Below are 15122 nucleotides of genomic sequence, written 5' to 3'. Positions count from 1 at the left end.
TTCTGGAGCCGTAGAAGTATCCTACCATTTTTCCAGCGACCTTGGCAACAGACTTGATGTACGTGTTGCATTTCAGGTCAGGAGTAAAGGACAATTCCAGTAGTTTATCAAAACATGGAGCCTCCCTTAGACGAGAGCCATCCATTTCAATTGATGCCAGATGAGCATCAGAGCGTTGATAATGTGATGATAGGAGCTTGGTTTTAGATGCATTAAAAATATCCAGTCACCTCTTCCCCCACTGTACCACGCGCTCAAGATCAGAGGAGAAAGAGAATCAGAGAGAATTTTGTCATTTACGGCCTTTGATGTGTTGCCATAGATGGTCGTGTCATCAGCATAGATGTCAAGTATGTGTTTTGGGAGATTATTGATGTAGATCAGGAAGAAAGTTGGATCCAGAATGCACCCCGGAGGGACTCCAGCATTAATACTGTGGGCCTCTGATTTCTGCCTATCGACCACTACTCTTATGAGCCTATCAGAGAGAAATGATTTAATGATTGAGAAAACATTTCCAGTTATACCGTAGCTGGAAATCTTGTGAAGTAGGCCCTTATGCCATACCTTGTCGAAGGTCTTCGATATGTCAAGAGCAATTGCCCTAGAAAGAAGCCTTTGTCGAGAGATTCACTAATCCTATGAGATATAACCGTTAGAAAATCTACCGTAGATCTTGCAGAACGGAAACCATATTGCATGTCACTAAGAAGGATATTTCTACTAAGGTAGTTGACTACTTCTTTATTTAATATGGATCCCAGCAACTTACTCATGACACACAGGAGACTTATTGGTCTGTACTGAGAGGGAGATGACTTGTCACTTGAGTTCTTAAATACAGCGCATACTGATAAAGTTTTCCAGGGTGTTAGGTGTTAGGGTTAGGGTCTCCTTAAGACAACGCTTAAACAGTTTTGTAAGTATGGGGACAAATTCTGGTTGAAGCAGTTTCAACACTATAATTAGAATGCTGTCAGGGCCAGTTACCTTACTTGAATAAAAGTTCTTGATTAGCTTAACGAGCTCACGCAAGGATAATTGTATGTTGCATAGCGTGTTGTCTGTTATAGGAGGAAATAAGGAGAGTTGATGGCCTTCGTCGCGTAGTTCTTGGCAAATAGTTTGGCCTTGTCTGATGCTGACGAGGTGACGTCAGGTCCATTGATGATGGTTAGGATTGATATCCAGAAACAAGAAGAAAAAAGAAGGCGCAATATATATGATTTTTATTGACAGGAAGTGATAATCCACATAAAATGGCGAGATTTTCTGAGTATCAAAAACGAACTTGAAGCAGAAAACATCTCCATTTTGCTCAAGTCTGATGTGTGAACATGTGTGTGTAGAAAGTTAAATATCATCAGGTAGGTTCATTCCATTAAAAAAATATTCTAAACTTTACCGAACAAGCTATTTCGGCTAAGGAATAACCAAATTACAAATAGCAGGAACGACATTCGAATACTTTTCGCATTTTATGGCATCACACATGATCTCTTTAACAGATTGTGCCAAAGATGTCAAAGCGAAAAAAAAAAAAATGAATCTAAACTTTGTGTGCCTATGCGATAGTTTCAAGTTTCCATACTAAAATGCTAACGAATATAAATTGATTTTTATTTAACATTTTATGGCAAATGAACTGCAATTTCTTTTCTCTTGTAGATTGCACAAATCTAAAAGCCGATGTCTATTTCCTCTTGGATTCCTCATCAAGTTTAAAACGTGAAGAATTTCGAAAACAATTAAAAGCCATCCAAATGATTGTTAATAATTTTGATATCGGACCTGAAAAGACTAGGATCGGATTTTCATTGTCGACAGATAATAATAATATATATAATGAGAATCTTGATTTCAATTCTGGTTCTGAAAAGTGGAGAGTGTTGCAGAGAATTCAAAGGTTGGAGTACCTGGGAGGCACAACAAACATCGGCAAAGCTCTTTTCAATGTGGGAAATGACATATTCGATCGGACATTTGTACGCAGATGCGCAGAGAGAATTTTAGTTGTCTTCATCGACGATAGGTTGCGTAACTACAATCTGGCACTGGAAGAGGCAACTCAGCTTCAGCAATCCGGCGTGAAGATTTTTGTGTTTGGAATCGGTTCTAAGCCGAGACAGCAAGAAATGGATAATATTGCAAGTAAACCATCTAAAAACTTTGTGCACACATACCATTCTTTCCACCATCTTCTGAGAGATACCAATAATTTGGCTTACGTTATTTGTACAGTCAAATCAGGTAACCGACGCAATACTTATTTTTTTCTTACATCACAAAAAAAATTGTGAATTATCTGACAATAATCTAACTTAAATTAATTAATAAGAAAGCAATATCACTGAAAAAATATTCGGCCGGTCACATACCAATTGTCGAATATATTAACTTTAGTGAAGGTTTAGTTTAACAAAATTCAACAATTGACCTTGATATGTTCACCAACAGAATTGTATGTTTTTAGTCGAATAAATGATAACACACACACACACACACACACACACACACACACACACACACATACATATGTGTAGAGAGAGACACGCACACATAGACAGAGAAAGAGAATTGCGATATTGCGATATAGAGATTACCTATCTGGCAAGGCATATAGAGATTATCGGACACACACACACACACACACACACACACACACGCACACACACACACACACACACACACACACGCACATATATATATATATATATATATACAGAAATATACCCACATATATATGTAGAGAGAGACACACAGACAGAGAAATTGCGAGAGAGAAGTAGATAGATTAATAGATAGATAGAGAGAGAGAGAGAGAGAGAGAGAGAGAGAGAGAGAGAGAGAGAGAGAGAGAGAGAGAGGGAGAGATATCTGCTTCCTCTTTTAATATACGTTCAAACAAGCGAATTGTAAATTGTTTGATATGATAGAGTCGCATTCATAATGAATGTTTCTGTTTAGATCGCAATTAAAACATGATACTATTTTTGTATTTATAAGTTTAACTCAGGCTATCATATATACAAAATAATTTTCTAAAATCAACAATATATTTCAACAGTCCAATATAGCCCACAGTGTTTCTCTGCGCGATGGATGTGAAGCGTCTACCTGTTTAACAGTGATTGATCCCCGAATCGATTGAAAACTAGGCGATTTCACAGATTGTTTAGCAAAAAATGTATGAAAGTGTAAAATATATTTTTATACCTTAAAATTGTTATATATATATATATAAAGTAAATATATAATTGTTATATAATATATATAAAGTGCTATTTAAAAAATTTAAATTTCAACGTTTATTTATTCTAAACATTTATATCCAATAAAAATTATTCCGGTTTTTACCTTTGTCCGATATCATGACCCAAAATTGTTTAACTTCCTGTTCAGAGAAGAAAAATACTGTTTTCTAATTAAAACTATACAATGAAAAACGTTTTTGTTTTATTTCCAGTGATTATTCCGGCCACCCCTATCATAATATCTACTACTCCTCCTACTTATATTCCTCGTACCAATATTCCTTCTACTACTATGTTTGCCACACGAACATCACACAATCGTGAGTATATATCTCTTGCAAGATTTGAGATCTACAATCGCTATTTAAAAAATTGACAAATTTACTTCAGTGTTTCTTAAACTTTATTTTGAAAAATATTCATATTTTTTTAATTTCCTCTTCTATGTAGAAAAACGTGTTTAAATATGTCATAAGCCGGCATCTAGATCAAAATGGTTTTAATATTCTTAGCTTGCTATAACGCCACCATAAAAAATTGTATGTTACGTAACAATACCAATATATTTAAACATGTTATTTATCTGTGAAATAATTGTGAAAATAGTATCAGCTTGCCTTATTGTCACGATGAAAGAACCCTAATTCGTCTGATACCTACTTTATGATGGCTAAAAAACATTCATTTTTTAAAATAGGGAAATCATCTCATCAACCGCGTCTGACTTTGATATTGAGAGACAAGAAGTATGGCACCCGTGCTAGTCACGGCTACCAATACGTGACCTTACCTTTCTTGGTTAGATCACGCAAGTACCGCCGATTGTTTTCGGAAAACTTCAGCTCGTTATTTCTGGTTCTTCGAAAGGCTATCACATTAAATCCCGGTATGCTGAAAACGAATTCTCTAGAAGCGGAAAGATGAAGCTCGCATAGGTCAGAAGGAAAACAGACAATTGAAATTATATTCTACTAAAATTAATTCAACAAAAGATTTACAGTCTTTTTACATATATATACACTTCAAGTTCTTAGTCCGTTTTTAATTCACAATTCTTCTTCTTCTTCGGAGATGTTACTCAGGCGAAATGGAGAGAGGAGGTGGTGGTCACGTCTTCAGCGAGCGATATTTTTATCTCGTGATTTTTATCTGGAATCTGGTTAGAAAACTTGGGCGCATATATAGTAAGGTCAAGCGTGGGGGAGACGATCCCCTCAACCAATCAGAGCACGCCGTGTGTTCGAGGATTTCCAATCTTAAATTGCGTGTGGGCAGTTCAGCCAATATTACCAGTTTTTAAATCTGAGACCCAAAATGATATCTATTCCCATGACCTCCAAGGTCAACGGCTGTCATTCAGAACACCTATTATTATAACGCAATTCCAGCACCGCGCGCACACAGCATACAACGGTATTATAACAAGCGATTAGTTCAATTAAAAAAAAAAACACGCTTTCTTCTCCACTTTTTAAAACACACTCCCTTTCTCTCTCTTTATTCCGCTCGCACACATATATAATCTTCCCCCCCCCTCTCTCTCTCTCTCTCTTCCTCTCTTTCGCTATAACGAGGTCTAAATTTGCACAAATACTCAAGCAGAGAAAAAAATGTCTTCCTATCGTGATTCACTGTGTTTCTTCCTCTCTTTCTCTTCTTCGTCGCTGTGTGCTCAAAGGAAGAGGGGTAAAATGTTCGCTCTCTTTCGGTTCCCCTCCTCTCTCTCACTGTCTCTACGTTTTACGTTTCTCTTTTCTTTTTCCTTTAAAGTTTTTTTTAAATGTGTTTTTTTTTCACGCGTGCGTTTTTTTTCTGTCTTAAAGTATTTCTTAACGTGCGTTTTTCTATGTTTTTCGGTTTTCCCTTTTTTATTCAACCGTCTCCGAGTTTCCGCTTTTTTATTCTTTGAGTTTGTCCATGCTTTCTTTTTTTAACCGTCTGTCTGGCTGTCTATCTCTTTCTATTATCAAAGCTTTTTTCTTTTTTTTGAGTTCGTCGTGGAAAGATTTTTTTCTTTTTCCGTGGTAACCAAAATAAGAATTGTTAAGTCAATTTCACCCCTACAGGGTCGATATCCTATGTCAACGGCCACCAATATGCCACCCGTGCTAGTCGCGGCTACCAATATGTGACCCCGCCTTTCTTGGTGAGGTCACACAAGAATCCCTGATCGTCTTCGGAAAACCTCGGCTCGTTATGTCTGGTACTTCGAAATCCGGGTATGCTGAAAACGAATTCTCTGGAAGCGGAAATTTGAAGATCGCATAGGTCAGAAGGAAAACAGACAATTGAAATTATATTCTATACACATTAATTTAACAAAAGATTTACAGTCTTTTTACATATATATACACTTCAAGTTCTTAGTCCATTTTCAATTCACAATTCTTCTTCAGAGATGTTACTCAGGCGAAATGGAGAGGGGAGGTGGTGGTCACGTCTTCAGCGAGCGATATTTTTATCTCGTGATTCTGCGCGAATCTGAAATCTGGTTAGAAAACTTGGGCTCATATATAGTAAGGTCAGGCGTGGGGGAGACGATCCCCTCAACCAATCAGAGCATGCCGTGTGTTCGAGGATTTCCAATCTTAAATTGCGTGTGGGCAGTTCAGCCAGTATTACCAGTTTTTAAATCTGAGACCCAAAATGATATCTATTCCCATGACCTCCAAGGTCAACGGCTGTCATTCAGAACACCTGGGCCCGGGTTCTTCAGGCCAACAAGTACACTCTCGTTTCTACATTGTATGGCGTTTCCTGTTGTCTATTTTTCAAATAACAATTATATCTCTGAGTTTGACAATAACACAAAATATATATTTGATTTTTCAAACAATAAAACAAAATATATCTATAAATTTCAATTCAAGTCTTTTTGATACCCGCTGTCGTCCGGGATTAATTTAACAGTTTTAGCATATTACCCTATTTTTCCTAGACCCCAGGGAAGTCTCAACCTCACCAATGGCGGGCAAATCGCTCACTCCAGTGAATTATGTCACAGAAGACACAATATATATGATTTTTATTAAGAGGAAGTGATAATCCACATAAAATTGCGAGATTTTCTGAGTATCAAAAACGAACTGAAGCAGAAAACATTCGCATTTTGTTTTTGTCTGATCTGTGTACATCTATCAGTGTGTATTGTGTGTATAGAAGCTTTAATATCATCGGCTAGGTTCATTCCATTTCAAAAAATATTGTAAACCTTACCGAACAAGTTATTTCAGCCAAGGAATTACCAAATTCAAATAGTAGGCAACGCGTGCGACACTTGTCTGTTTTCAGAATTTTATGGCACCACATCCGATCACTTGAACAGGTGGTGATTTTGTGCGATATTTATTGTATTGACAACGTCCAGTGCATTCTTCCACATGCTTAAATGTGGAGTTTTGTCAGTCCATCGACGGTTAACCAGCATCCAGGGAGAAGATTTTAAGTAGGTGAATCAGGCCTATTAGGAACTTTTTTTGCAGGACCGTTTTTTTGCATTAGACAAGTTTGTCATCGTTCGTGTAGTCGAGAAACTGTTTACGAATACTTGGGTAACCTACAGCATTTAATCGAAGTAAACCCCTTTGCTAGATGTCTTAGTTGTGCTTTTGTCTCAGGACTCCGCGATGTGTCAGACAAAAATTGTGGGACTTGTACAAGATGGAGCGCATTTAACCCCAGGAAACGTCGTATATATATATATATATATATATATATATATATATATATATATATATATATATATATATATATATATAAAGAGAGAGAGAGTGAGAGAGAGAGAGAAATAAAAAGGAATAAACCGTATTATGTGTTCATCAACGTTTCGTCTTTATTTCATCCAGAGGAAGTTTTATTTCATCCAGAGGAAGTCTCGAAATAAAGAAGAAACGTTGATGAACACATAATACGGTTTGTTCCTTTTTATTTCTCTCTCTCTCTCTCCCACTCTCTCTCTCTCTCTCTCTCTCTCTATATATATATATATATATATATATATATAACGTAATATCCAAAATTCACTGTGACCTATGGAAATTATCCGAAGAGGTAATTGGATTGTTCAGTAAACCACCTCAAGGCAAAAATAGAAAATTCCTTGCTTGATATAGATTCCTATTACCCCTCCATTTCACCCAATCTCTTTGACGAAGCATTAGAACTAGCTAAAAAATAACAAAGATAACAATTAAAAAAAAATAGATTTTAATCCCAAACAAGGCACATTACCACTTTGGTGTAGTGGGCTACTATCAGGGGCAACAACTATTGGGGTACTATGTTGGGATTTGGGCAGCAAGACGTCGGTTCACGTTGCACTTGAACTTCTGCATGTAAGTACCGTTGGGGAAGCAAGGACCTGGAATGGAATTCCAGAGTCTAACGGTTCTGTGGAAGAAACTACTGGAGTAGAAAGATCTTTTACATCTAGGGATCTCTACTGTGTGGGGGTGGGATTTAGCTGCCTGTCGGGTTTGTCGAGGGTGTATACGTCGTGGGAGCACAAGTGTCTGCAGTTCGCCAGAGTATTCACCATTAAAATACTTGTAGAACAGGCAGAGGGATGCAACATTTCGTCGATGGGACAGAGGCTGAAGCTTAGATGCCAGTTCAGGGCCTATCAGATTGGCGACTCTCTTTTGAACTTTGTCTAGGAGCGAGAGACTAGTAGCAGATGCACCAGCCCAAATGTGACAGCAATACTCCATACATGGGCGAATGGTGGCCTAATAGAGGTACAGGATACTTTCGGGTGTTAGTAGTTTTCTAGCACGGTAGAGAGAGCCCACCTTTCTTGCAGCGGGCCTGGCAATGCTTTCAATGTAATTGTTCCAACTCATATTTCCTGTGACCGTTAAGCCAAGCAGTTTGAAAGATGTACTCTCAGATAAAGAGTCGTTGGCCATTGCTATTGGTGAAAGAGAAGGTTTCTTGTAATTATTGAAGGAAACAAGTTTAGTCTTGGTGGCATTGAACGTGACCATCCATTTTTGTCCCCATTCCACTACAGATTGGAGGTCATCCTCAAGTGTTTTTGCCATTTCTTTAGATATGTGTTCATTTGTTTTCCTGTCATGCTTGTTATAGAGTGTGGTGTCATCAGCATATATACCCATCTCAGAAGCAATTTTGTCGGAGAGGTCATTAATGAATATTAGGAACAATAGAGATCCAAGGATAGACCCTTGAGGCACTCCGCATTTGTATCATATTGTTTAGAAGTACGACCATCGAGGACAACCTGGATTTTTCTCTTATCTAAGAAGGATTTAATTATGTTAAGTATTCTACCAGTGATAGCATACGATCTAATTTTCTTGAGGAGAACCTCATGTCATACACTGTCAAAAGCCTTAAATATATCTAGATCTACCGCTCTGCCCTCCATCTCTTTGTCCAGTGGCTGGTATATACGTTCAGAGATTACAGTGAGGATGTCTGCTGTGGAACGGGCTTGTCTAAATCCATATTTTTTGTCAGAAGTTGAGCATCTGTAAGGTGATCGAATAGAGCATGGTTAATTATTGTCACAAATATTTCGGCGAAAAGTGAGAGGAGGCTAATAGGGCGATAATTTGATGGGTCAGTTCTTTCGCCAGAATTCTTGAATACTGGTACAACAGAAGCAGTTTTCCAACAGCCCGGAAAGCAAGATTCATTAAGGCATTTGTTGTAGAGTTTAGAGAGAACTGGAGCTACTTCGGTGAAGTACTTTTTAATAGCACAGCTGGGATAAGATCGGGTCCACATGCTTTTGAAGTGTCAAGTTTTTTTATGATAGCATGCACCTGAGCAGGGATGATTTTTAGATCATCTAGCGTGGCGTCTGTCGGCAAAGGAAAGTCAGGTAGGGGGTGGTTGGAAGTGTAGAGTTTGGGGCAAATCGACTGTAAAACATTTTAGCATTCTCGGTTGCTGAGCAAACAACCTCGTGATTGTTGGTTAGTGGGGGAATTGTTGATTGCCCATTATTTACTACACTGTTGTAGATTTTCTAGAAGTCACGAGTTCCTAATTTTTGTGCTTCGATGCGTTTTTTAGTGGTTTCAGTAAATTCTCTCTTAGCTGTCGCTATTTCATTTTTAAAGTTACTTCTAGCTTCTTTGCTGCCTTTGAGCAATGGCAGTTGTGCAAGTAGAAATAAACCATTGGGGAGAGTGGGGCTTGCTATAAAATTTCCGCATGGGAACATGTACTTCAATTGCCAGTTTGAATCATTCAGTGGTCTCATTTGTGCACTGTTCAGCAGGAAGAGAAAAATATTTCCCCATGAGGCATCTCTGATAAGATCTCTGATAGCTTCCCAGTTAGCCCTTTTATAATATCTCGTTGTTTTGAGCTATCTAATTGCACATGCATATTTAGGGGTGGGATGAGTCGGGAATGGGGAAAACGGCGTTCATTGCCCTAGAACAGGAAACAAGATCTACCAATGAGTGTTTTTGTCGAATCACTGTGATAGCGTCTCTGCGCCTGACTAATAGGCATAGGTTTTCAGACCGGTAATTTGTTTGAGTCACCAGCTCTAGGAAGGTTGTCATCCAAGACTGGAGAAGCCTCCCTCCCCTTAGGTTTAGTTTCAGAGTTTTCCTTCTCCTAGACGGATAATCTGGGAAGATCTACTGGGTCCATCAGCCCTGAGAGAGTTTACTCCGCGCCTGGGTCCTAATCCAGGTATTTCTGCGACCCCGCGTGGTTAGTTAATGTTACAGGGTTTGTTTGTAGAGGTTATATATCTAATGAATAGTTACACTCCTCAAAGTGATTTAGGGACATTGCTATTTCATTGTTACTAAAAACAAAAACAAAAAAAAACTCATGCAGTGGAAGCAACTATGTGAGCAGGCTAGTTAGAAGGACGTTAGTGTGGATTAAGACTTTTACTTTTAGATTTTTACATTTTTAAAATTTTATTTATATGTTAGCTTAGGTACAGGATAACGTTTCAGTGTGAGTAGTTATTAGGAATTAAGCTAAGACTTTTGCTCAGTCAGTGTATATTTTAGATTACAGGACGGTTAAGATGTAGGTGCAGTACAGTACGGGTATAAATGGAGGTAAATTTTAAGTCATGGCGTATTCCGTATGTATAATTAAGTAAATAGATATTTGGGCAAGTTTTTAGTAGATGCGAATTGATAGAAGTTGTAGGTGTTAGTGTGTTTCTACTATTGAGAGAAGATAATTTTAGTTTTCATTTAAGAATTATCGAGCGTTTTGCATAACAGAGGGTATCGGATTTTGTTTTGTATTAATCGTTGCAAAACCATCTAGGAAAAGGCAATTGTTATGTAATGAAGATTGCTTTGCATCTGAGTGCATACTTTGGCTGGTAAGTACCAAACTGAATAAGTATGAACTCTAATGCATGTCTTAGAGGTAGAAATATATAGATGTTTAGTGATGACTGTTAGGCGGTCAGCATGTGAAGGTTAGGAACTGGAGGCTAAGGATTCCACTACTAAGGCGTGTGTAATGTAGAGTTTTAGTGGCAGCTAGAGGGAGGAGCAAATTGTTAGCTTTCAAGCGACGGGGTTATTACAGAATACAGTAGAGTTTCATTAGAATTTAGAGTTTCAAGTAATGTTTTAGCTTGGGAAACAGAACAAAAAAATTATTTTTCTTCTTTTCCCTATTTAGCATGCAGGTTAGACAAAGGCAGTCGTCTTGGAGGTAAAGACAAACAATTATTACATGGTGATTCGGAATTCGTATTATAGGCAGTCATTAACGCCAGGGACAAAACATTGTATCAATACAGAAAATAGTCCTAGAGACGCAGCTAAGATTACTGTAGATTTCAGTTACAAATATAGTAACAGTTAATTATAAGCTATATCTAGTGGTTTGGTAGAGATATCAACGAGGCCTCTTTCTTAATACAAGCGAGCATATGGTAATTGTAGATATTAAGTATATTACTTAAATAAATTTCTTCTGACTTCTACGGCAAAAAAAATTAATCCACGTTTGTGCTAATTTCGGAGAATTTATCCTGCCTTAGCAATTTTTATCTCTAGCCTTCCTTAGTTCAGAGCGTGAAATTAATCATTTATTCAAGCTGGGAGAGAACGACAATTTCAGCACCACGGATAACCATATTTGGGGGAGGAGTGTAGGGATTTCTTTAACCGGATATTATACGTGCTTGTAACTATTTATAGGAGATAAATTCATCCTTCGAATTCAACGCACATGCGTGTATATGTTAATTTTACTTTTTTTTTTCTAGGTTTAAGTTATTCTTCTGACTTCGACGATAGATGAAATAAATCCATGTTTATGCTAATTTCGGAAAATTTATCCTTATTTGTAGCCTGCCTTAGTTCAGAGCGTGGAATTAATCATTTGTTTAAGCTGGGAGAGAACGTGGTTGGTGTTTTGCTGGGGGAGAATTTAATACTAGGCAAGGAAACAAAAATAAAGGCAATAAATACATATATAAATTATTAAAATACACATAATTACAAATTACAAAATGAAATAAGAAATTTAAAAGAGAAGAAATAACAAAGTTAACATTTTCAGGATGATGATGGATAAGGATAACACTAATCTTGCCACGATTAGAATTAGACAGTATAAAATTAGCAAGAAGAAGTCTAATAAAATATGATAACAAGAAAAAACAGGAATCTCAACTTTGACGTCACAATGAGCTCCACGGACCTTGTTGGCCTTTATATACTAAATGAACTACATGAAAAATTTCCAGGACTTAAAGGAAGACTATACCGGGATGATGCATTGTTTTACATGAACTCCACAAATAGGTTATTTGAAAAAAGAAAAATATCTAAAATATAAAAGAATGAAGAATTATTTACTAAAAATAAAGAATATTACAACAAAGCCTTATATAAAGAACAAATCAAATTCTATAGTCGGGTTAGTAGTTATTTTTAATTATCATATAAGTCTATTAATAAAATTTTAATAACCGTGGTGTATTGGTAGTTATAGTTATTGTAGTTATGTTTGGGGTAGTTTCTATGGTTGTCATTATTTATTCATTCAGATCGTTAAATTTTTCTAATACAATAGTACATATATATTTAATATGATTATTTCTCGTGAATTGCCGCTAAACATGCATCGAGCGAGACCGGAAATCATCGGAGTAAGCCGAGCGTTTTAAAAATGTTGAACCGCTAATTCGACTTTTTGTTTTATTTATTTCTTATTTATTTTCTTACCTGTTATGTTTTTAGTAATTCTTAAGATGATATTAAGTGGGGGGTGACTTTTTAATTTCTGATTAGTTACTGATTTATTTACTTATTTATTTTTGTAATTAAATTTCTGGGAGTATGATTAGCCAATGAAAAAGTGCTACCTTTAAAAAAAGAAATTTCAATATATCGTGAGTATCCTGTTTTACAACAAATTCATGTAAAATATTTTTTACATCTGTAAACTTGTCCTCTGATACACACACACACACACACACACACACACACACACACACACACACACACACACACACACACACACACACACACACACACAAACACACACACACACACACACACACACACACACACATATATATATATGTATAAAAACATGTATGTTCTAATACACACACACATATATATGTATAAAAAGCATGTGCTATTTTAAACGGTATTTCAAATATTTCAATGTTTATTTTATCTATACTTAACATTTATCTAAAATAAAAATTATTATCTTTTAACTCTGTCCGATATTGGTTAAAATTCCTGATCAGAGAAGAAAAATATTTTTCTAATCATAACTGGACAATGAATGTGTTTTTGTTTTAAAATTTTCAGTGATTACTCCGGCTACTCCCTTCATAATATCTACTACTCCTCCTACTAATATTCCTCGTACCAATATTCCTTCTACGACTATTTTTACCACACACAGCTCAGAAAATCGTGAGTATATATCTCTTGCAATATTTGAGATTTACAATCGCTTCACTAAGAATCGACAAATTTACATCATAAATACGACCGAATTTGTCTAATATGTAGCAACACAAACATAGTTAAACATAGAAACATAATCTCATCATATTTTAAATAATCGGATAGGGTTATTCCATTTGAACAAAAATTCTTAACCTTACCTAACAAGCTATTTCGGTTAAAGACTAATCAAACGCAAATAGGAGGCAAAGCGAAAAAATGAATCTCAGGTTTGTGTGCCAGTGTGATGATTTCAAGTGTTCATGCTTTAAAATGCTAACGAAGATAAATTGATTTTATTTAACATTTTTTTTGGCAAATTAACTGCAATTTCTTTTCTCTTGTAGATTGCACAAATCTAAAAGCCGATGTCTATTTCCTCTTGGATTCCTCATCAAGTTTAAAACGTGAAGAATTTCGAAAACAATTAAAAGCCCTCGAACTGATTGTTTATAATTTTGATATCGGACCCAAAAAGACTAGGATCGGATTTTCATTGTCGACAGATAATAATAATATATATAATGAGAATCTTGATTTCAATTCTGGTTCTGGAAAGTGGAGAGTGTTGGAGAAAATTCAAAGGTTAGAATACCCGGGAGGCACAACAAACATCGGCAAAGCTCTTTTAAATGTGGGAAATAACGTATTCGGCCGGACATTTGTACGCAGACGCGCAGAGAGAATTTTAGTTGTCTTCATCGACGATAGGTTGCGTAACTACAATCTGGCACTGGAAGAGGCAAATCAGCTTCATCAATCCGGTGTGAAGATTTTTGTGTTTGGAATCGGTTCTAAGCCGAGACAGCAAGAAATGGATAATATTGCAAGTAAACCATCTAAAAACTTTGTGCACACATACCATTCTTTCCACCATCTTCTGAGAGATACCAATAATTTGGCTTACGTTATTTGTACAGTCAAATCAGGTAACTGACGTAACAGTTATTTTTTCTAACATCACAAACGATAATATGTAACAATTTTCTTCATAAACATTATTGAGAACTATCTGAAAATAATCCGACATTAAAATAATAATAAGACAATATATATAACTGAAAAATATTAAGCAGGTCAAATACGAATAGGCGATTATATTAACGTAAATAAAAGTCCAGTTTACAAAAGTCAACAATTGACCTTGATATGTTTACCAGCAGAGTTTAATGTTTTAAGTCGAATATTTTATAACACGCACACACAGAAATCCACCCCCACACAGAAACACACATACACACACGCGAACACATATTAATCTACATCTGTATAATATTTCTATCTCTATCTACCTTTCTTTAAATATATAAATATATATATATATATATATATTCTTGTTTGTATGTTTGATTGTCACATACGTAAGATATAACATCGTTGCAGATTACGCCGCATATGATTCATTAAAATATTGTCATATATGATATCATAACAGATAACGTCCCAATATATGATGACATCATATGGACAATGCAAACTTTTTTTTTTATATTTTTAGTGATTACACCAGCCACTCCCATCACAATATCTACTACTCCTCCTACTAATATTCCTCGTACCAATACTCCTACCACTACGATTTTTACCACACAAACATCAGAAAATCGTGAGTATATATCTCATCAATATTTGAGATTTACAATCGCTATTTCAAAATCGCCATGTTTACTTCAGTGGTTTTTAATGTTTAGGTTGAAAAAATATTCATGACTTTTCGTATTTCCTCTTCTATGTAGAAAAACACAGACATGCATAAACATGTGATGAGCGAGCATCCAGATTAATATAGTGTAAATAGTCTAAGCTGGCTATATCTTCAATATAAAAAACGACCGAATTTGTCTAATATAAAGCAATACATATATATTTAAACATGTTATTTTTCCTTGGAATAATTGTGATAATATTATCAGCTTGTTTTATGGTCGGT

General features: G+C 36.0%; 1 protein-coding gene across 1 annotated transcript in view; it reads left to right on the top strand.

Moving 5' to 3' along the window:
* LOC145268379 (collagen alpha-3(VI) chain-like) overlaps positions 1-15122 on the top strand; it is a 125105-nt gene that overhangs the window by 101596 nt on the left and 8387 nt on the right. Inside the window, exons 25-28 of the mRNA XM_080123936.1 lie at positions 1669-2151; positions 3467-3574; positions 13540-14022; positions 14628-14798. Coding sequence (XP_079980062.1) covers positions 1669-2151; positions 3467-3574; positions 13540-14022; positions 14628-14798 — 1245 coding nt within the window. The remainder of the gene's footprint in view (positions 1-1668; positions 2152-3466; positions 3575-13539; positions 14023-14627; positions 14799-15122) is intronic.

This window comes from Euprymna scolopes, chromosome 43, assembly GCF_053919585.1.
Source record: "Euprymna scolopes isolate OS-2025 chromosome 43, ASM5391958v1, whole genome shotgun sequence".
In the NCBI taxonomy this organism is placed as follows: Eukaryota; Metazoa; Mollusca; class Cephalopoda; order Sepiida; family Sepiolidae; genus Euprymna; species Euprymna scolopes.
Note: the sequence above shows the minus strand (reverse complement) of the source record. Positions and strands in the feature narration are given on the sequence as shown.